The 23,899-nt window shown below is 47.4% G+C and overlaps 1 protein-coding gene across 3 annotated transcripts in view; it reads left to right on the forward strand.

Moving 5' to 3' along the window:
* Positions 1–12,141: 12,141 nt before the first annotated feature.
* Positions 12,142–23,899, forward strand: part of CC3H1orf100 (chromosome C3 C1orf100 homolog) — a 28,194-nt gene continuing 16,436 nt past the window's right edge. For all 3 annotated transcript variants that reach the window (XM_045453172.1, XM_045453174.1, XM_045453173.1), the window contains exons 1-2: positions 12,142–12,258; positions 20,705–20,773. In XM_045453172.1, coding sequence (XP_045309128.1) covers positions 20,718–20,773 — 56 coding nt within the window. In that variant the 5' untranslated portion in view covers positions 12,142–12,258; positions 20,705–20,717. The remainder of the gene's footprint in view (positions 12,259–20,704; positions 20,774–23,899) is intronic.

The following is a 23,899-nucleotide window of genomic DNA, read 5'->3' on the forward strand; positions in this document are numbered from 1 at the left end:
AATAAATAAACGTTGAAAAAAAAATTTTTTTTAAATAAATAAATAAATAAATAATAAACATTACAGAAAAAAAAAAAAAAAAAAACCTGTCTCTTTCCTGTCCTGCTCTCTTTCCACGAATAATAGGCAAAAGTGGTTGTCCTGTCCTGAGAGTCTCATTAAATTATTTTCATGAAACACCTTAGATAGAACCCTGACACAGGGCTCACCGACTTTCCTATGAGGTGTGAAAAAGTAAAGGACCAAGGGTCAAGAGAAATAATGTTTTGTTCCATATCTGCCTACAGCCCGTTCAGTCACGGCCGTATACCTGGCAAAAAGCGCCATGCCAGGACAAGAAGGTGCCCAGTGACACGTTCCGGATGGATGAACGCACCTGCCCAGGGTCTTACGCAGCTTCCTCACTTAACCAGATGGCCTCCCAGCGCCATCCAGCTCCGCTTTCTGTGACTCTATAAAGGGCCACGGTTTTGTGGTGGCTCCCCGTGGCTGAACGGTGCATTGATGGTCAAAGACTGGAAAGTCTGCCTGAGGTTGAGTCCTGTCGGCCAGAGCCTAGAAACATCCATTGCTTCTGTGCTAAGTCTGGATGGACAGAGGTGAACGGGAGGCAGGCTCCTGCGATCGATGAGTAAGAAAACCCGTTATCAGACCGTGGCACTCGCCACAACCACCCCCGGGCCCGCACGTCTTGCACATTTGTGCAAACATCGCCTTGTGCTCTCTTCTGACCTCCCCTCTGGGAAACGACCAGCAACTCTGAGACGGAGCATCACCGGCCCCCCACCCCCGGCCAAGAACTTCTGCTTGAGGTTAGGACAGTGGTGCCTCTATAATTACGTCGGTTGCAAACAGAGAACTAAAATGCTCATTCCTCCCGGGGAGGCAACCCAAGCCTCAGACTGCATTAAGACCCGATGATTAACAGCAGCTCATTTCCTGGATGCTGACTTCGGTTGGGGGAGTGAGAGGCGAGTGGCACAGTGCCAGGACCAAGGACAGGGAGGCTCCCGCCTGTCTGCAGTGTCCCCAGGCAACTCTTGTCAAGGTCCTTATGGGCATCAGCCTTACTTTTCCGTAATTGTACCTCTAACCAATTACTTTGCATTGAAAAGAGATCAAAGTTCAATCCAACCCAAGTGAACCAGCCTGCGGAGCGGGTGGGGGGAGTCCTGCAGGCACAGAGCCGCACTGCCATTAGTCTTCTCTTCCAGGGCTGTCCGAACATCTGCAGGCTGGTCGCACACCGGGAGGGGACCGAGACACGCAGGGCTTGCTGAGAAAGCCCGGACCCAGGGCCAGGCAGCTGGCCTTCTGATTTTGGCCGGTACCTGCTCTGCCCACAGCGCACAGCCCCCCTCCCCAGGGCTGCACCGCTTCGTGTCACACACAGGCCTGAAGATTCATTCTGATCTCAGTGAAGCAGGAGGGTTTTAACACCCTTGAACTCAGCTCTCTGGGACCCGACGTGAAGTCTGCAGTGCTTGCCGTGTGGCGTCCGTCTGGTCCCTGGCGATGCTAAGCGGGCTTTGCTTTGTTCCTAAGACTGAGTTTCCCTCCCCAGCATACGGTCCCGTTCTTATCACAGGCCCCTGGGTTTCCCCCCTCTCTGGTACCCGCCCGGAAACAGCCTCCCCACACCCCCCACCCATGCCTCCGGGAGCCAGGCCCTGCCCAGCCCCCTTCTGGGGAAAAGCTGGGTGATGCCTTTGCAGGCTGGTTTCAATGTGTCACCACTGGCACAGACACGTTGACACGGTGCCCCTTTACATCCCCACAGCATGTGTGCAAGGCTGATCCAGTCCCCAGTGGAGAGACGAAGAACAATGAAGATATTGAAAATATTGACGCTCGGAGACAAAAAGCCACTTGCCAAGATCACCCAACCAGGGAGCCAAGGAGCAGAGGTTTGACGAGTGGTCAGTCCTGCTTGAAGGCTTTCTGTTCTTATCTCTTCACCCTGGGGACACCCGGGGACCGAAGCACAGCTCCAGACGCAGCTGAATCCGGCCCCCCTACCTGCCAGCCACCCTCCCTGAGCCCAGTGCCTTCCAAGCGCTGCTCAGCCCGGATTTGCCACAGCTCCGTCCTCTCCTCCTGTTTGGGGTCCCTCGCTGCAATGACTTGACCTCATGCTGCCAACCAGCCTTTGGGGAAAAAGCGAACCCTGGGCTCGCTTGAGCTTAGCGTGGACTCATCCACTTCATAGTTTGCTGTGTGACCCTGAGCAAGCTTCTCAGCTTCTCTGGGCCTCGGTGTCCTCGTAAGGAAGGTGTGACGGCAGAGCCTTGCCTCATAGGTGGTTGCACAGGTACAAATCTGATCGCCCTTTCAAATCCTGAATCAAAAAGCCGGTTCTCTGTCCGCGAGTCCGGACTCGTTGTTCGAAACGTTGTTTTAAAGCTGAGTTTTAGAAACACGAAACAGAACTGAGACGCCACTTATAAGGAGTTTCCCAGATGATCACCGCTGCGGAAATCGGGAGATTGCACCATACCCAAAACAGGGCATAATAATGTCACGCTGGCGTTTGTTTAGAACGTAGCCGATAGGCTTTTTGCTGAGGCAAAGGCAAATCACGGGACCTGGGCGCACGTCTAGTAGCAATGCCTCTTTCCAGGAGGGGCCAGGCGACCACCGCTGACAGTTTTCTTCAGGCTCCATCAATGTTTTTCGTTGTTTAAAGACACACATTAATTTAAAGTCTCCTCCCATTCTCTGTAAATTACAGCGTTCAGATGAAGTGGCAGCTGCTGTAATTAAGACACAGTTAATTGCCTATCTCCTTAATTGCAGTGATAGGATTTTGACAGTTTGGTAAATAAGAATTGTTTGGCTTCCTCCGGCAACTTCAGCCTTGGCTTCCCTCACAAATGCTGAGTCACCCAACCCAGGGACAAAGGGGTGCCGTGGGAGGGAGGAAGCCCAGTTCACCTGCAGGCTGGGCCGCCCGAGCCCGCAAGACAGCGAACCACAAAAGCAGGAGGCGTGGGTCGTGGGGGCACAAAGGGAAACACGCCCAGAGTCGAGAGCTACCGAGTGCCAACCCGGCTTCTGACCCCACGTCTTCCCACTAGGCATGAGGGCGGCTCCATAGTGGCAGAGAAAAATCTGGTGGCCCCAAGGCAAGAACCTTGGGGTCACACAGCCGTGGGCTCAGAGCCCCCCTTCACCTTTTCTGTTGGTGTCACTGGGGGCGAGTTCCCGAAGGCTTCTACACCTCATCTGCCTCCACTGCCACATGGATTTTGCAGCAGCCACTTCGTAACATTTTGGGAATTAAGAAAAATCTGGTAAAATGCCTTAGCAACATACCGGGCTCATGGTAAGCACCCAACAAATGGACATCACGCAGCACGTCTAACTTGGGCTCTGAAACTTACGTACACAAATTTGTTTGAGTTTTCTCTTTCCCGCGAACCTCACGTCAACTGTAGTCCACCTTCCAGGTTCCCCTCTCTGGTATTTCTCTCTAGGGTCCTGCCACCTTCCAACGACGCTGATTCAAGCGATCAACATCAGAAACACTGGGCCTGAACTTCAAAGCCTCGAGGAGGCAAGGGGATGCCATGTTGATTGGTACTGCAACAGAAACAGAAGAGAAAGAAAACAGGTATCCACAATCAAACAGCGCGAATGCTCATATCCTATCCTGGTTCTTCGTAGCACTCAAAACATGACCGTTAACTCTGATCGCGCTGGGACCACCGTATTATTTGTCAGTCGCCGCTTCCCAGAAGCCATGCTAACAAGGGTGTCAGTGACAATGACTTCTGGCTCTTTCTTGGTGCTACTGTGTCTGTAGTCAGATCCCTGCCCTTGCCGAAGTATAACGCGAAGGAAGCTTTGGGATAAAGTATGTAACACTGTTGCAACGAATGAATGAACGAAGGGGAGGGACGAGGTGGAGGAACCCTATTTAAAGACAAGATTGTCTTTAAGGAAGTGGATCTTGTCCTGGGTAGCAGGCACATGGGTTCAGTTCTGCAGAGCTGAACAAGATAGACCTTAAACAAGATAGGAGCTGCTTCTGCTTTTCATCTAAGCAAAGTCCAAAGCAAGGCAGTCAAGGGGGGTTTGGTGGCTTCACAAGCTCGCTCTTCTACATCCTAAATGCATGGCTTCCGTTGCATGGTTCCAAGACCGCTCAAATCCCAGCACCTTACTGCATTCTCAAGTAAGGAGAAGGCCAGGTCATGAGCTCACGGTTCGTAGGATCGAGCCCCGCATCGGGCTCTTGGCTGACAATGTGGAGCCTGCTTGGGATTCTCCCTCTCCCTCTCTCCCTGTGCCCCTCTCCCACTCATGTGCATGCTCTCTCTCTCTCTCTCTCTCTCCCTCTCTCAAAACAAATAAATAAGCATTTTTTAAAGACCATCATTTCAAAAAAAAAAAAAAAAAAAATGGAGGACAAGTCTATGCCTCCTTCTCCAAAGGGATGGCCCAGAGACAGCACAAAACACTTCCAGTGGCATTTACTATCCATGGCCACATGTAGATGTAGCAAATGCTGACCCAGCCACCCAGCCTGCTGACGCTGGTACAGACCCCACCGAGCCCTATAATCCTTGCTCAAGCAAAAGCCGCTGGAGCCCACGGTCCCAAGACAGGTACCTCACGTTGACAGCTTCTAGCCAGCTCCGTGCTTACCTGACCCACAAACCAGGATGTCACCAGCCAATCAGCAACCTCAGACACTGATTTTCCAAGATGAGACAGAAGCAGTTCTTGGTCTTGGGGCTTTAAAAAAACCTGTGGTGGGGTGTCTCAGAGGCTCAATCAGTTAAGTGTCCAGTGTCGGCTCAGGTCATGATCTCACGGCTGGTGGGTTCGAGCCCCCGCATCAGGCTCTGTGCTAACAGCTCAGGGCCTGGAGCCTGCTTCAGATTCTGTGTCTCCCTCTCTCTTTCCTCTTCCCCCACTCTTGCTCTCTCTCTCTCTCAAAAATAAATAAACATTAAAAATAAAATTAATAGGGGCGCCTGGGTGGCGCAGTCGGTTAAGCGTCCGACTTCAGCCAGGTCACGATCTCGCGGTCCGTGAGTTCGAGCCCCGCGTCGGGCTCTGGGCTGATGGCTCAGAGCCTGGAGCCTGTTTCCAATTCTGTGTCTCACTCTCTCTCTGCCCCTCCCCCGTTCATGCTCTGTCTCTCTCTGTCCCAAAAATAAATAAACGTTGAAAAAAATAAATAAATAAAAATAAAATTAATAAAAAAATTTCAAAACCTATTGCATTTCTCCCCCCCTGAACCTAATCCCCAGAGCCTAGACTCTCTGCTAGGAGGGCTCCTTGCTCGAGCAGACCACTTTTCTGCTCAGTGCTCACCTGTGGTCTCTTAGACTTTATACATATTTTCTTGAAGAGATAAAATGGAGGCTAAGAAACATGGTCTTTGGTTGAGTCAATCCTGACCTCAGCCTAAAATTGAGGATTCTATTACTGAAGAAATTGGAATCTGGGGGACAAAGAGTAGCCTTTATCATACCCCCAAATCGAAGAAACTGGAGTTTAAAATAAATAACGACATAGATACATAACCACGCCACTGCTTTCTCCCCAGCCCCAAATTTGCTACAATCTTTTTTTTCATTTTTATTTATTTATTTTTGAGAGAGAGAGAGAGAGAGGGCACAAACGAGGGAGGGGCAGAGAGAGGGGGAGACACAGAATCCAAAGCAGGCTCCAGGCTCCGAGCTGTTAGCACAGAGCCCAGTTCTGGGGCTCAGACCCGCGAACTGTGAGATTATGACCTGAGCTGAAACCAAGAGCTGGACGCTTAACCTACTGTGCCATCTAGGTGCCCCTAAAATTTGCTAAAATCTTGAGAGGATACTGTGGGCTTGGAGCAATCTTCTCTAGATCCTAAGTGGCTAGCTGATGAAGTGACATTTGCATCTGACTGAATGACGTCATGTCACTGCACAGTGTCACCACACAGCCGTGAACTGCAACAGCAGATCCCTGGAGCCTGAGACAGCGGGGACGCATTTGCTTCTTTATCTCCTCCACCTGCAGCCCAGTAAAAAGAGCACCAGACTTGGAGTCAGGAGTTCAGAGCTGAATTCAGAACCGGAGCTCAGCCATCTAGGGTGTGAGTGATTTTGTGCAGGTGCTGGGACAGAAATAATGGTGATGGCAACTCATGCCTGATGAGATGTTACCATGTGTTGGACACTGTTAATGTTTTTTATATGGATTGATTCTCTACCCCACAACAATCTTGTGCCATAGATAATAATAATATTATTTCTGCCGCATGTCAACCCATAGGAGACATTAGGGCCTAGAGATTAAGAAATAACCAATGGAACCGGTAAAATGGCGCAGTGAGAATTTGAACCCAGGTCAGGGGCACCTGGATGGCTCAGTCGGTTGAGCATCCGACTTCAGCTCAGGTCATGATCTCACGGTCCGTGAGTTCGGGCCCCGCATCGGGCTCTGTGCTGACAGCTCAGAGCCTGGAGTCTGCTTTGGATTCTGTGTCTGCCTCTCTCTCTGCCCCTCCCCTGCTCGTTCTCTCCCTCTCTCTCTCTCTCTCTCTCAAAAATAAACATTTAAAAAGTTAAAAAGGAAGAAAGAAAAGAGAGAAAGAAAGAAAAGAAAGAAAGAAAGAAAGAAAGAAAAAGAAAAGAAAGGGAAAGAGAAGGAAAGAAAGAAAGAAAGAAAGAAAGAAAGAAAGAAAGAAAGAAAGGAAGGAAGGGAGGGAGGAAGGAAGGAAGAAAGAAAATAGCACACGTAAAGGCATGGCCATCACTGACTGCAAAGTGGCTGCTGGGCTCCAGACAATGTGTTCTCAATCAGGAAGAAAAGAAGGGGTCGGTGAGAAAATGCATTTCATTGGTCATGAGGAAAATAGCCCTCAGCAATGCCCCAGCAGACTTTTTGTTAGTTGTCTTTGGCCAGAACCAAGTCACAAGGCCACCGGGAGCCACAAGGAAGGACAGACAACCCACAGTTGGCTGAGGCTGACCAAGAATCGTCCACTGGGGCTGGACCCCTTGCAAATGGAATGAAACCAGGGTTGTGTTAGCAAAGAAGGAACCAGGGGGTCAGGGTGGTGGGAGGCAACCAGTAGGCTTAGCCTCACAGCAAAGTAGAGGGTGAGGTAAGAATGGCACCATGAGTCTAGTAAGGGAAGAACTAAAGAACTAAAGGGAAGAACTCACCAACTCTAGTTGGTGAGATGCTAGAGGTGAAGGCTGAGGAAGATTCTTTTTTTTTTTTTTTTTTATTTTAATGTTTATTTATTTTTGAGAGAGAGAGAGAGAGCATGAGCAGAGAGAGAAGGAGACAGAATCCGAAGCAGGCTCCAGGCTCCAAGCTGTCAGCACAAAGCCTGACACGGGGCTCGAATCCACGAACCGTGAGATCATGACCGGAGCTGAAGTCGGACACTAAACCGACTGAGCCACCCAGGCTCCCCCTGCGGAAGATTCTTCGGTGATTCGCAAATGTATGGCTTGGGTGACCAGGATGTCAGTGGTTTAAGTAACCACCGGAAGGCAGACGACTGAGATGCATTGTCTTAGTCCACTCCAGCTGCCACAACACAGCACAGGCGAGGTGGCTTAGACAACAGGGATTTATTGCTCATGGCTCTGGAGCCTGGGAAGTCCAAAGTCAAGGTGCCGGCTCATTCAGCTCCTGTGAGAGGACTCTGCTTGAGTTGTCGGTGGCTACCTTCTCACTGCGTCCTCACATGTGTGTGTGTGTGTGGGGGGGGGGGGGGGGTGGATCTCTCTCTTTCTTGTTGTCCTTTAAGGGCACTAAACCCATCATGTGGACCCCACCTTGATGACCAATCTATCCCTAATTTCTTCCTAAAGTCCCCATCTCCAAACACCATCACCCTGGGGCTTGGGGCTTCAATACATGAATTTGGGGGTGACAAACACTCTACCCCCAACATGCCTAAAATGATTTTGTGATTTAGGAGACATTCTGTTGCTTTGGGATTCTTCAGAGACGTTCTTATCTCTCGGTTTGTTAGGAGGATCAAACAAATAAAGCAAGTAAAAGTGTGTTTACATCAGCCCCCTCTGATACTCCGTTGCCATCATCACTTAAACAGAAGGCAGTTGGAGTGGCTCTCCGATCCTATTTCCCCAGTGGCTGCATTCGTGCTATGTGATCTGAGCCCCTGACAGACAGGCTGTGTCATTTTCATATCAGTTTCAAGTCCCAGGACACCAGGAAGCCCTGTGTCTGAGGACCCAAGACCTGGCCTGGTGCCTGCCTCCTGAGGTGAATCTCATTATTCCTTCATTCTTCCAAGAAATTAATTTTGTCATCAAGTTAATAGTAATCATTTGTACTGTGTAAAAGCAAAAAAAAAAAAAAAATTTATCCAACTTGGTGGTGGTGGTTTTTTTTTTTTTTTAATCACATTATGAGGTATGATTGACATACATCTGGGTTAGGTCTTTATTAATTTTTTTAATGTTTATTTATTTTTGAGACAGAGAGACAGAGTGTAAGCAGGGGAGGGGCAGAGAGAGGGGGAAGACACAGAATCTGAAGCAGGCTCCGGGCTCTGAGCTGTCAGCACAGAGCCCGATGTGGGGCTCGAACCCACGAACCATGAGATCATGACCTGAGCCGACGTTGGACCCTTAACTGACTGAGCCACCCCGGTGCCCAGTTAGGTCTTTAAAAGTACATCATATGCCACAATATCTCCTATGCAGTACTCTTGCCAAACTATTGTGTTCCTCATTTCTGATGTTTTGTTTTGTTTTGTTTTAAATCTCCTGGTTAAGGGTCTCACTGATGTTCTCCACTCTTTTCTCAAGCCCAGTATCTTTGTGATCATTACTTTAAATTCTCTCTCAGGCATATTACGTATCTCAGTTTTGCTTAAGCCTCTGGTTGTAATTTTGTCCCATTTTTTTCACTGGGACATATTTCTCTGTCTCCCCGTTTTGTCTAACTCTCTGTGTCTGGTTCTGTGTGCGAGGAAAGTCAGCTCTTGAAAGTCATGGGTGGGGCAGGCACTGATCCTTTAACAAGGTTGCACTGGTCCTCTGCCAGAGGGAACATGCCTCCGATGCTGAGGTGGGGCCAGCTGCTGCCTCTGCGAAGTGCGTGCAGGCAAGGCATGCAGTTTGAGCAAGGTGTCCACGTCCTCCGTGGGAGGTGACAGGTTGCTGCCACAGGGACCGAGGTCCCTCAAAGTGCGTAGGTAGGGGAAGCAGTGTTGGCATGGTTTGCGCTAGTCTTCTGCAGCGGGGGGGGGGGGGGGGGGGGGGGGGGGGGGGGGGGGGAGCTGCGGGGCCAGGACTGAGACACGCAAGCCCGGCTGGAGGCAGTGGGGTGCAGTGTAAGCAAGTTAGGCGGTGAATGCTGGGGCCCCTCTGGTTCCTGCAGGCGCAATTAATAAATAACTCTTCCTCCCGTACGCCCCAGGCATTTTTCAAACTGCTGTCTCTAAGCTATATCTCAGAGGGTTATTTGTCATGCTGTCTCTTTAAGGGTGGGGATGGTTTCCTATCACCCTCCAGGCTCTCCCAGACCAGAGCCCTCTGATTTTTAAAGTTCGAAGCTTTATGTCCCACTAGTTGTAAGAACTTTCGAAATTTGGTCGTTCTAATTTTCAAAGTCAAATGCTATAGAGATTTGTCTTCACATGTGGGCTCAAGGGTGTGGTAGTCTGTTTCTCTTCCCCCTCTGAGACTGTGACCCTCTCCCTAGCACCGTGGACCACAGTCCATTTAGCTCTGCCCTGGGACTCCACCCTTCCTACCCTCTTGAATGTAGCCTCTTTTTTTTTTTTATTTTTTTTTAATGTTTATTCATTTTTGAGAGATGGAGAAAGACAGAGCATGAGTGAGGGAGGGGCAGAGACAAAGGGAGACACAGAATCTGAAGCAGGCTCCAGGCTCTGAGCTGTCAGCACAGAGCCCAATGTGGGGCTTGAACCCATGGACCGTGAGATCATGACCTGAGCTAAAATTGGACGCATAACCAACTGAGCCACCCAGGCGCCCCTGGCCTCTTCTTTACAGTTAGTTGTAGAGTTTGTTCTCCCAGTCTTCAGGTCATTTTCTAGCTTATTTACAGTGATGGGGGGTGTTATCTAGTTGTATCCACAGGACGAGGTCAGCTTAGAGTCTTTCTACTCCGCCATCTTCCTTGGAAGTCAGCCATGTAACTCTGTTTTTTTTTTTTTAATTTTTAATGTTTATTTATTTTTGAGAGACAGAGAGAGACAGAGCGTGAGCAGGTGAGGGGCAGAGAGAGAGGAAGACACAGAATCCGAAGCAGGCTCCAGGCTCTAGGCTGTCAGCACAGAGCCCAACACAGGGCTCAAACCCACAAATCATGAGATCATGATCCGAGCGAAGTCGGACGCTTAACCAACTGGGCCACCCAGGTGTCCCTCAGCCATGTAACTCTTAATGTCAATCTGTTCATATGTTCAGAAGGACGTCTAAACTGATGTTAACTTATCCAGGACAACGATAATTTCTGACTCATGAGATTTATGTTCATTTTTAACTTTCCTCTCTGTACGTTTTTTTGTATTGTCAGGTTTATTTCCATGAATAACATGAGGGCATTTTTGTTTGTTTTTTCCTTCATGAAGACTATGGATTGTTATTCTTAGAGGCACCCGGGTGGCTCAGTCGGTTAAGTGACTGACTCTTGGTTTCGGCTCAGGTCATAATCTCACGGTTCATGGGATCGAACCCTGCATCAGGCTCTGCGCTAACAGCGTGGAGCCTGCTTGAGAGTCTTTCTCTCCCTCTCTCTCTGTCCCCTCCCCCACTCTCTCTCAAAATAAATAAACTTTAAAAATTTTTTAATTTATGTATTTTAATTAAAACATAATTCAACCTGGGCTTCAATGTCCGATAGAGCTAGGTTCAAACCGTAGACTTATTAGAGCCTAGTTGTGACTTCCAGCGAGTTCCCTCGCCTCTGTTAGCCTTCATTTCAAATGGAGATATTTACCTTCAGAGGCCACAGCTGGGATTTGGGATGGTATGTGTCAAATAGCTAACACAGTGCCTGGCAATAGAAGGTGCCTACCCAGCAAATGAGAACCATTTATCACTTCTATTAGTGTAATCCCGGTATGTTGCGTCTGTTCTTTAAACTTTCCCCACCTCTCTACTTTTGACAAAGCGCTGTGTCACCAAGACTTTGGCATTAAACTACTATTGTCTCTGTTCCATGTGGGTGAGGCTCCCAGTGGGAGCCCCAGTCTACCCCTTTGTCTCTCCTAAGTACCACCTAAAATTGTATGGAAATTAGGGCACCTGGGTGGCTCAGTTGGTTAAGCACCTGACTTCAGCTCAGGTCATGATCTCACGGTTCGTGAGTTCAAGCCCCATGTCAGGCTCTGTGCTGACAGCTCGGAGCCTGGAGCCTCCTTCGGATTCTGTGTCTTCCCCCTCTCTCCGCCCCTCCCCTGCTCACGCTCTGTTTCTCTCTCTCAAAAATAAACATTAAAAAATATTATTTAATAAGAATAAACATAAATAAAATTGCATGGAAATACCTTACTTCCTCTTTGCAAACACTATTTAACTGAGGGGTGGTCCTGGGCCCAGGCCAGCGTCCTGCAGATAATACTCGTGGTTTATCTTGGTTCTGGTTTTTGGTAAAGGTTGGTTTGAATAGGCACATTCGCGATTCTGTTCTTCTGAGGTTACGACTCTATTCTACATAGTAGTGCTGCTGTGATGCTCCGTGTTTGGTTTGAACTGTATCTGTAAACAATCAAAAGCCTCCTCTGATGGCCTCAGTAGAAGCAGAATGGAGCCTAATTGAGTGCTGGACCAAGCAGAGCTGGGCTCATTCGTCCCCCGTGTGCCCTACTTCCTCAATTCTAGCTTGCAAAGGGTAGCACATGCCAATACCGCACCACCCAGCTCTTTAACCTTATGTTGTCCCTGGAATACCCTCTACAGAAAAGAAAGTTCTGATGATGAAACAGTCTGGGTTATTTGCCCACATGGTGTTCTCTTCCACCCTGATTTTCACCCTTTCTTTCTTGTGCAGCTTGGCTCTCATAGAGACCAAACGATCCCTACTTTTTCTAAGGCCATGACCTGACAGGCATCATCTAGCAAAACTTTCTGTCCCACAGTGCATCACAATAGCCTTTTGAGTGATGTAGAAGGATCAAGCCCTATATCTCTGCAGTGTGTTTTTGCAGTATATCCAGCACCCGGAGGTGGCTGAAATAACCACTGTCCTCAGAAGACTGATTTTTAAGAACAAAGAGGACTCTACCCACTGGAGCCCAAGCAGGTAACACCGGTTCGGTCATTACTGCTGGAACATCTCTCTCCTCCTACTTAGTGCTTATAGTACTAAATTGCTGATTGCATTTTGAATGTTCTGGAGACGAGCACTCACAGTTAAGCAAACTTTGTGGCAAACGATTCTGTAAAGCCAAGAATTCTTTTGGAAAGTGAATATTCATACCTCTCAGCTTTAAATTATTTGAGTAGATTTAGCTCAACATTTTTTTTTTTCTTAGAAATGAGGTACACCCATGTAAAGGCATCTGGCTCTCTGCAATACAAAAAGTACAAAGATTAAAAGGGTACCTGGGTGATTCTGTTGGTTAAGCCTCTGACTTCGGCTCAGGGCATGATCTCACGGTTCATGGGTTCGAGTCCCACGTCGGGCTCTGTGCTGACAGCTCAGAGCCTGGAGCCTGTTTCAGATTCTGTCTCCCTCTCTCTCTGCCCCTTCCCTGCTCATGCTCTCTCTCTCTCTCAAAAATAAATACACATTAAAATTAAAAAAAAAAAAAACAAAAAACAAAAAGAACAAAGATTAAAAACTGTTTACTAGATTAGCAGGTTATTGAGTTGACTGATTGATTGGTTCTTTCATTCAGTCATTCCAAAGTATGCACAGAGCACTTCCTTGGATGGGGAGTACTTTGCCAGTCAATGAGGCAGGAGAAGGACAAGGACAGTGAAGACAGTGGCTGCCAAAACAATATGGTCCCAACATCTAGGAACTTGCATTTCAGGTAGACAGGCCAGACCTTGTATGAAACTCATGTCTTGTGCTTTGAAGAATCTCTAGAGCCTTATCGGAGGCCTGGCACAAACTTTTTACTCATTCAATGTTCTCTTAAACAATAGAATGAATAGATGAATTCAGAAACCAATAACCCAATGAAGACAGGCCTTAAAACCAAAATGCGTTATAGGATTAATTAAGGGCTCTGGGAGTCCAGAGGTGGGCAACGGACCATTTGGAACCCAGAAGAGAGAGGCCTTGGAGGATATGACACAGACCTTGAATAAGGCCAGGAAGGGTGGGTGGAACTTAGATTCAGAAGAAGGGAAGAAAAAGCATTGAGGCAGTAGAATTCAGAGTAGGATTGGGAAGCGGGGGTAGATAACCAATCTTCGTGAACTGGGAAGACTGGCTTCTTGAGGAAACTGAAGAAGGAGGGGACTGTCCAGGTCATTCAGTGGTGGAAAGCCCTCTTCTCAATTCTTCTCACAATACACATGCTCAAAGGCAAGTGGTAGCAATACACTATACAGCCACCCTGCAATTAGCCAGGCCACTGTCATACATCCAGCCAGGGTGGGTCACACCAGTTCTGAGCAAGCCCCCACCCCATGGCTTCTCTGCACTGTCAGATCACTAAGGAGTGGCTTTCCCCAGGGGCCCAACCTCCGCCAACACCTTGAGTGCCGATTCCACACCTCCAAGGAAAGGCGGGGGTGGGGGGTGGGGGGTGGCGCACAGGGCTCTGGGGTTTTGAAGTACATCTAGAAAACCAATTGTTGGGGCGCCTGGGTGGCGCAGTCGGTTAAGCGTCCGACTTCAGCCAGGTCACGATCTCGCGGTCCGTGAGTTCGAGCCCCGCGTCGGGCTCTGGGCTGATGGCTCAGAGCCTGGAGCCTGTTTCCGATTCTGTGTCTCCCTCTCTCTCTGCCCCTCCCCCGTTCATGCTCTGTCTCTCTCTGTCCCAAAAATAAATAAATGTTGAAAAAAAAAAATTAGAAAACCAATTGTTGCTACTTATATACCAGTTTAAATGCCACCCTCTGTTTCCTGAATTTTCCCAAAATTATGGATAAATAACATTAGAATCTTGGGACCCTGACTACTCTTCTGCCTCTGCTCCTTCTTTGAACAGATTAATTAAGTGATAAAACTTGCTAGTTATTTGAGGTTCACAAGCTTATTAAATTTACCAGGCAGTTACTACTGGTTCCGCTCAATCTCATACTGGGAGGATCTAACCTCTGATTTAACAAATATTATTTTTAGTCCTTCCTACCATAAAAAATTGATGTTGCTTTAAAATTTTAAACCACAGAAAGCCCATCTACATGAGGAAAGCTTATCACATGCTTCCTATCAGGGAAAATGTTCAGGTTTTCTGAAGCAAAGGTGACATCTGTTCTTGGAGCCTTTTCCTTTAAAATTCTGAAAAATTCGGAGGTGGGGGGGGGCACCTGGGTGGCTCAATCGGTTTAGCCTCCGACTTCGGCTCTGGTCATGATCTCACGGTTGGTGGGTTTGAACCCCACATCAGGCTCAGACCCTGATGCCTGCTTCAGATTCTGTGTCTCCCTCTCTCTCTCTGCCCCTCCCCCACTCATGCTGTCTGTCTCTCTCAAAAACAAACATTGAAAACATAATAAAATTCTGAAAAAGAGTGTGGGTGGGGTGTGGGGACACAGCCACTCAACAACCTGAAAGGTAACTTGTCGAGGAAACTTGTCAAGGATTCTGTTTTAGAAGCTATGAAGCTTCAATTTTGTATCAACTTGTGTGACGTTGTGATTAGTATCAGACTTGATCTCCTTCCAGCAGGTAAGTAACGAGAAAGCAGAACCACATGTCTCTTGCTAAATGCTTTTTCCTTAGTGCCTGGCACAGTGCCAAGCAAAGGTGGTTGATCAAGAAATATCTGTTGAGTGGATCAATGAGTCAGTGGCACTGTAGCAGGAGGAGAAGGGCTTCCGAGTCAAACAGATTTGGCTTTTTTTTTTTCCTTTTCTTGTTTATTGGCCATGTAACCTTCAACGTGAAATTTAACATCTACTAGAAATTCAGGATAATGAAGGAAAACTCTCAGGACTCCTGAGAGGATTGAGTGAAACAGCATATGTGACAACTGTCTGGTGGATAATTAGTGTCAGCCCAGGATGAGGCCTTTCCCATCGTTTCCCACAGAGGGTGGCTACTCTTTTTCAAAATTGTTTTGGCTATTTTAGTTCCCTTGCATTTCCAAATAAGCTTTAGAATAAACTCATCTATATTCTCCAAAAACTCCTACTGGGTAGTTTGACCAGATCCAATTTGGGGAGATTGTCATCTTTACTATGTTGAGTCTCCCAAACCATGAACATAGTATATCTCTCAGGTCTTTGATTTCTTCCATCAATTCTGTAGCCTTCAGCATACAGAGTCTGTGCATGTCTTGTTAGATTTGTGCATAATGTTTCTCCTTTTTTCTTTTGAGCTATTATAAATAGTTGCATTTTAAATTTTGGGCTCCAATTTTTTATTTAAAGTATAGAAATATAATTATGTGTGTTGACCTTGTATCCTATGATCTTGTTAAAAACGTTATTTGTTTTGGGGCGCCTGGGCGGCTCAGTTGTCTGGACTTACCATGCAACTCTTGATTTCAGTCCAGGTCATGATCTCACAGTGGGGAGATTGAGCCCCCATGTCAGGCTCAGTGTGGAGCATGGAGCCTGCTTGGGATTCTCTTTCCCTCTCTCTCTCTCTCTCTGCCCCTCTTCCAGCTCATGTGCACTCTCTCTCTCTCTCAAAATAAATAAATAAGCTTATTTATTTATTCATAGGCTCCTTGGGATTTTCTACATAAACTATTATATCATTTGTAAATAGGGACAGTTTTCTTCCTTTCCATCTATATGCCTTATATGTCTTGCCCTGGCCTTATTGTACTGTGTAGGACTGCCTGCATTATGTTGAATAGGAGTGATAAGAGTGACATCCTTGCTTTATTTCTGATTTTAGGAAGAAATCAGTCTTTTTCCGTTAAGTATGATGTTAGCTGTAAATTTCTATAGATGTTCCTTATCTGGTTGGAAAACTTCCCTCATGGTTGGCTAAGAAATTTTACCATAAATGGATAGGTTTTATCAGATTTTTGACTGTTATATTATTTAACAGAATTCTGATTTGATCCATAATATATTCTGGAATACCAAAAAGTTGCTGAAAACGTTGACAAGATAAATCTTATACCTTTGTCCCTAACTCAGTATGTTGAACATTAACGTTGAGGCAGTTTGTTGCAACGTTACGTCTTTTATTCATGTACCTTAGTTCACCTTCTGAACATCAGAATAATAAAAAATTCTATTATTAAGCTTTCATTTCTGTGCCCTGGGAGTCTAACCGCAGTGGTTTATGTGCCGGTATTAATTAATTGGAAGTGATTACAATTCTCCTAAATAAGAGCCATGAAGTTGCCCAAATCTTATCTCATTCTTAGCAATGTACCTTAAGGAATAAATTTCCTAGAATCAAAATATATTTATATTCAGCAAGATCAAAATGGCCAGTACTATGGGACTGGGTTTCATAAATTCCGGCATATTCGATTACTCAATAAATATTTATGAAATGTCCACCATGTGCCAATTTTTATCTTTGGCCCCAGGGATACAGCAGTGAGGATAAGAGACAAACTTCCCTGTCTTCATGGAGACTACTTTCCGATGGGGAGACAGACCTAAATAAGATACATATGTAAACATGTAGTACAGCAGGTGGTGATGAGCATTTTGGAGAAAAATAAAACATAGCACAGGGAGGAGTCCAGGCGTGGGAGAGGAATGGGGTACTATTTTAAATAAAGTGATGGTTGGACCTCACCAAACTACATAAAGGAACCTTAAACATTAGAATTAAGAATACTCTGCAGCAATGTGGAAAAATGTCATGATACCTCATTAAGTGAAAAGCAGAGAATATAAAACAGGAGATCTGCCGTGGTTTCGAGTATTTAAGTATGTACATATATAATGTATATAAAACATAAAAAATGAAAATAGTTTGTGGATAATTTTCATATTATTTTACAGCATTATTCACTTTGAGCATAATTACGCCCGCAGTTTAAAACAAGAAAAATGTTTAAGGTTCCCTAAGGCTAATTCAAAATGGAATGGAACGTATGTATGGGGATCCAGCTAGAACTCACCTTTGCCCCGGAAGGATTTTATTTGGGGCACCTCTGAGGAAGAGTCTTCTATTCAAGCGACCAACAAAGAGTCTGTATTTTAAAGGAGATGAAGGTTCCATTGTCCAGGGTGCTGAGAACAGTGGTTGCACAGTGTTGGCTGTGAGTATGGAAGTGATGGCAAGCTTAACATGCGTGCGTACTCATCTCCTTCAGATTTGGCATGTGAATCTATTTTTCACGATCGACTAAAATAAAACGAACTGACACATCTTACTGCAAACTACATTCTCTTATTTGTTCCAGAGATGACAAGTAATCACACAAGATGTGACTTGGTAGCCTGTATATGTGGTAGCAACCGTTCTCTAGGGATGCAGAAGGACAGGTTGCAACCATTGCCAGACAATGTCTTCCGATGATTCTGAGAGCTCAGATTCCGTGTGGGCTGTTCGTGTGTTCCTCCGAAAATGTTTTTTTGTGGCCCGGCCAAAGCATGGCAGCCCAGGACTGGTTTATTCCCTCCGGTGTTGATTCAGAATTCCTAGGCACTGAGCAATCACTCTATCCTCAAAAGGCAGACGCGGTGTTGTCTTAGTGAAGTGCAAATGTCCTGAATATCTTCCATTCTTCTCTCCGGCATGTCACGTCTGGTGAAGGAAAATCCCAGCAGTCACAAAGCTTTCCGAGTTCATGCAGGAGCTCAGTGGTGTTTACTCAGATTTTCTCTTTTGTTCTTTCTACTTCTTGGGTGTTTTTTTCTTTTTTCTTTTTTTTTTTTTTTTTTAATAATCACACTAGCACTAAAAGAAAAACACAGATTACATAATGAGCAGACTCCACTGGATAGCCAAACTATTCTAATATAATCTTGCCTGAAAATGTTCAAGCTGCTTGAAAAATACATTCAGAGGCGAAATAACGCAGCTAGCTGGCCTGTGAATGGTCCGTGGACTAGTTTTGACTAGAAAAGGGAAGAAGGAGGCACCACACACTTGTTTTCCGACCTATCTCCTAACCAAAGAAGGTTACTGCTTCTTTGGGGCTGTCCCACTTTTGTTTTGGCTGATGGTCTGGGCGCTCTGTGGTTTTTGCGATGTAGCATAGTAGTCAAATGTTTCTGGAACCAAATGGATCCCCATCCTGGTTGCTCAGTGTCCTTGTACAACTTATTTCCCAGTACTTCTTTTTTTTTTTTTTTTTTTTTTTTTGGTCCATAAAATAGCGGGTTTCATGTCACCTGACACATAGTACACGCCCATACATAGAAACTCATATTTCTCTGTTCGCAAAGGTGCTGTTTTGTGTACAGAACACACACACACACACACACACACACACACACACACACACACGCATTATTGCTTCCCTTAACCCTCCAGATAGGTATTGTAATCATCAAAACACAGAGCAGCTGCTTTAGTCTGTTCTGGCGGCTGTAACTAATTCCCGTGGCCTGGGTGGTCTACAAGCACCAGAAATGTATTCCTCACACTTTTAGAGGCTGGAAGGCCGAGATCTGAGCGCCAGCCTGGTGGGGGTTCTGCTGAGACCCCTCTTCCGGGTTGCAGGCTGCCGAGTTCCTATTGTGTCCTAACGAGACAGAAGAGAGCAAGTGAGCCCTCTGCGGTCTGCACCATTTCCATTCGTGGGGTCCCCGCCCTCTTTCCTTCTCAAAGGCCCCGCCTCCAAACACCACCGCTTTGGGATCAGGGTTTCACACGTGAATTTAAGGAGCTCAGGGGTAGAGGACACACACATCCGGTCCCCTGCGGGGAGACGACTTTCCCCATTTCTTCCAGCCACGTGGGTGCCGGTCGGACACTCCACTGCTATGCTATTCTTTACCCCGTTTATGCAGACACAGGCCCAGCGGTCTGCGCATATGCATAATACAAACACACGGTACAGAATTGATGAGGTACCCGAACGGTAAACTAAAAAAGTAAGGCTTTCTCCCATGTCTGTCTCCCAGGCACTCCGTTTCTCTTCCCATCGTGGACTGTTTCTCAAGAGAATACTCATGTGTAGTGGTTTTCTGCTGAAAGTCTTCCTCTATGGGAGATAATCAGCTGCAATGCGAAGTGTAGACTAGAAACAATCTAGATTGTATGTTTATGTCTAGGAAAAAGAAAGAGTTCGGTGTCGATGGTGAGGCCCTTAAAAAATCATGAGAAGGACAATGAGAAGCAGACTCTGGGGAAGGCCTCCAGGAAGCTTCTAGAACGCCTCCACAACACTGACCCAACATGGGAGCAGCTACCTGTGCCCTACTCAGGAAGCTGCTTCCAGAACCTACTCCCAAAGCCACCAGCACGGCCACTGCGGTGCTCGCTCCATACTCCTAAAGATGGTGTTTGAACCCCAGAATGTGGCCTCAGTCACTGTCTTCGATGCACTTGCTTCATGACACCCAGTGCCGGAGACCAGCCCCTGCCTTGTTCTGCAGACACTCACCACACGTGGCTTCATGAGCAGCAGGAAATGGCCTCTGCCTCGTTTCTGCCTTCCAGATCTCAGCCCGGTCTGTCGGATTTGGAGGAGTCGAAATCCTATCCAGAGTTCTAGGTGCCAGGGAGTCTGGACATGTAATGCAAAGCCCATGAGCCAGTGCGGTAGGAAGGCACCTAAGAAGGGTGGGAACAGACACTAAAGATCCAACTGGCACAGTAGTTTCTTTTTTTTTTTTTTTCTTTTAGGGTGAATTCCTGCTGACCTCTGTGGCTCAAGTTTCGCAGATTGTTGTGTTAATCCTCAGATCAATTTTCTAGGTGTGCAAAATGGTTCGTTGCTGATCTAGTTGCATTTCAGGGATGGGAGATGCAGAGAATGTCACACTGCTCTGCCATCTTGGCCCCTCCCCCCCCCTTTTTTTCTTTTAGAGAGAGAGAGAGAGCAGGCATGAGCCAGGGAGAGGGGCAGAGGGAGAGAGAGAGAATCTTTTTTTTTTTTAATTTTTTTTTCAACATTTATTTATTTTGGGGACAGAGAGAGACAGAGCATGAACGGGGGAGGGGCAGAGAGAGAGGGAGACACAGAATTGGAAACAGGCTCCAGGCTCTGAGCCATCAGCCCAGAGCCTGACGCGGGGCTCGAACTCACGGACCGCAAGATCGTGACCTGGCTGAAGTCGGACGCTTAACTGACTGTGCCACCCAGGCGCCCCAAGAGAGAGAATCTTAAGTAGGCTCCTCAGCATAGAGCCCATCACAGGGTTCAATCCCACAATCGTGAGATCATGACATGAGCTGAAATCAAGAGTTGGACACTCAACCGACTGAGTGAGCCACCCAGGCACGCCCATATCGGCTTATGCTTTCCACTTTTTTTCCCCCTTTACTAGTTTCTTTCCTTCCCTAAGTGGTCTACAAGAAGCCATGGATAGTCTCCTTACTCTTCAATTTTCTTACTGTTATTTCTTTCCAGACAGACTTTGTGGCACTAGACAGCTCTCACATGGAAGTGGACTGTGTGTCTAGTGTATATGCGATATAGTACATAGTGTGTATACATTTGCAATATAAACCTTCACTCTGTAATGTTTTTTAGACTCCCATCCACCATGGCTGCCATCCGGCTTCGAGAATTTATTGACCGCCGCCCAGTGATCCTATCTAGGTAACGTTCTTCCAGACGCAGACGCCATCCAGAGCTGTGGTGAGGCACAGACACCTGGGGTGGGGGATGGAGGGTAGATTTGCTCAGCGGGTGCTCTGTGATTGAGAGGTAATAGCTGCCAGAGGTTCCAATGACATTTCTTTGAGTTTGGGGAAAGTTGTAAAAAACAAACAAAAAGAAATTCCACACTGATGGCAAAATCCAAGCAAACAGGCAACTCCAAACACCCAGGAGATTGGAAGGATATTGGTTTTTGCTTGGGAAGGGCTTCAACAAGAAGGATGAGGAACCTCAGCCTAAATTTTAGCAGGGGCCCCTTTAGTCTGCTCGGGATCAAACAAACCACTTCCTGCTTCTGCCATATGGGAGGTTGAAACAAAGTAGGATTTTCACTCTTCCTCCAAGTTCCAGTCTTAGACGGGCCAAGACTAACAAGTCCTAGGCATGTGTTCTTGGGCTAAAGTCATCTTGCTGAGAGATATTGGGTAATAATCTATAGACTTTAACCCAGCCTCCCTTTACCACTGGCCGTGGGGTCTGGAGAGGCTCAGAAGCTATGACAATGGGTAAGACACTCACACGGTAAGCGACTTTGAGGTCAGCCTCTTTGGCTTCATGGTTTTGAGTGAGGCCTGTGTTTATTTTAGTATCTAGTTATTTTTGACAATGTTTAGTCAACAAAGATAAGTCCTTTCGCTTCCAGAAATTACCGAAGGAGGGATGGGGAAAGGATGCTTTGTTCCTACAGTCCTCTTTCAGAGAAAGGACAGAGTCTACCCTTCTCTCCCAGAAGCCCACACTATGAGGAACTGGAGGAAATAGGGATGGGTTCCAGTATTTCTTGATTTCTGCCTCCCCACAACCCTTTGGTCTTTCGGAATGTGTTTGAGATCTGTCTTGCCCGCTGTTGAGTTATTTAACTGTGGGTCATCTCCTGGGCAAAATGGAAACAAAGCTCCCTTAGCTGCTGCTAAGGAACTCAGTGGGACTGAGGCAGGGTCATCGGGCCTGGCCTAAACTAGCTCACAGGGAGCCTGAGGGTTTGGGCGAAACAGTGCAGCAGGCACAGGGTCCATGAAATTCTAAGGTGGGGCTGGATTCAGTTGTCTGCGCTCATCCCTCAAAGCCTTCACGACGAGGCACACCACCCGAACTAGGCTGGGGCCCCAGCCTCCCCGCCGTACTCACTGTGAGGCTGGCCCTTGTCTATGTCTTTCCTGAATCTGCAACAGGAGGGGGTCCAATCCATCAGTAGGTTCCTCAGTTGTACCTCCAGGACGTATCTCCAATGGGAATGCGGCCTGTCCCCACTCACCTGCCACGACCACCGTCCATTCTCCAGAAAGCGCTTCCAAAAATGTAACTTGGTTCAAGGCCCTTCATTTCATTAAGCCTTGCAATCACCGCATTTTGCATAAAATCTAAACTCTGCTAGGGCCCACGCGGCTCTCCACAAACGGGCCCTGCCCCCACCTCAGCTTCCTCTTCGGCCAGCCCCACTGTCTTTCCTTCATGGGAAAATGGAATCACACACAGGCAGGGGCACCTGATAAATATTCAGTGGTTCACCAGTCATAGTGACCACACAGCTCTCACGAGAATTATACCAGGTGTAAATGCCACCTGTGGCCATTCCCAAGCTACAGGCCTGCCTCTCAGGCTGGGCTGAGGGGTGAGTTCGTTTGCAGAGCATCAGATGCTCCTGAAAAGACGGTTTTAGGCGGATAAGTGCAGTGTGGTGTGGAAGAAAAAAAGAGGTGGAATTTGTGTCAGATGTAAGTGGATTTTTTTTGATGTTTAGTTATTTATTTTTGAGAGAGAAAGAGAGAGAGAGAGAGAGAGAGAGAGCATAAGTGGGGGAGGGGCAGAGAGAGAGAGGGAAACACAGAATGTGAAGCAGGCTTCAAGCTCCGAGCTGTCAGCACAGAGCCCGACACAGGGCTCGAACTCACAAACTGAGATCATGACCCGAGCCGAAGTCGGACACTTAACCAACAGAGCCACTTGGGTGCCCCACGAGTGGATTTTTATTTTTTTATTTATTTTATTTATTTTTTTAATGTTTATTTATTTTTGAGACAGAGAGAAAGACAGAGCGTGAGTGGGGGAGGGGCAGAGAGAGAGGGAGACACAGAATCCGAAACAGGCTCCAGGCTCTGAGCTGTCAGCACAGAGCCCGACACGGGGCTCGAACCCACGAACTGCGAGATCATGACCTGAGCCGAAGTCGGACGCTTAACCGACAGAGCCACTCGGGTGCCCCAAGAGTGGATTCTTAAAACACTGGCTGAAGTGGTCTCTGGGAGATCAAGAGGCAGCTGGAGGGGTCAGCTCATCCTGCCCGGAGTCATGGTCACACCTACCCCAGATCACCAAGTATGTCCACAATGTCCCGTTGACTCACAGAGCCACACGGAGCCATAGCTGATCAGTTCCCCCCCCTACTTTACTGATACCTGACGCCCCCCTCTTCCTGGAGGGGAGAGTGAGTCTGGAAGATAGCAGAGCGGGCACGGCGGTCTCCCAACCTCTGCGCCAACCAGCTCGTGTCCTTACTAAGTGACTCATTCCCTAGAGCCTGCTCCTCCCTGACACAGCACTTACTCGTCGTGTATGATCAGTTAGCGCCCGAGTGTGGTTTTCCTGCCAGATCGTGAACTCTTGGGTAGAAGAGAATGTTGCATGTCACTGTCTCCCTGTCCCCTGCACACGGCGGACACCTCAGAGCCTGCAAAGAGGGCTTGTTTCCTTGAACCAAGGACAGCTTCCAGCTAACACGGCCATGTCTGTTTCTTCCCCGTCCCTTCGGTGCACGGCATCTACTTCCTGCCTGCCCGTGAGAGAATCACAGAGTTCATATAAAAACAGCACCGCGGGGCGCCTGGGTGGCGCAGTCGGTTAAGCGTCCGACTTCAGCCAGGTCACGATCTCGCGGTCCGTGAGTTCGAGCCCCGCGTCGGGCTCTGGGCTGATGGCTCAGAGCCTGGAGCCTGTTTCCGATTCTGTGTCTCCCTCTCTCTCTGCCCCTCCCCCGGTCATGCTCTGTCTCTCTCTGTCCCAAAAATAAATAAACGTTGAAAAAAAAAAAAAATAGCACCGGATTCTTCTGAAAGCCAGCCATCCTGC

Source organism: Leopardus geoffroyi, chromosome C3 (assembly GCF_018350155.1).
Source record: "Leopardus geoffroyi isolate Oge1 chromosome C3, O.geoffroyi_Oge1_pat1.0, whole genome shotgun sequence".
NCBI classification, from domain to species: Eukaryota; Metazoa; Chordata; class Mammalia; order Carnivora; family Felidae; genus Leopardus; species Leopardus geoffroyi.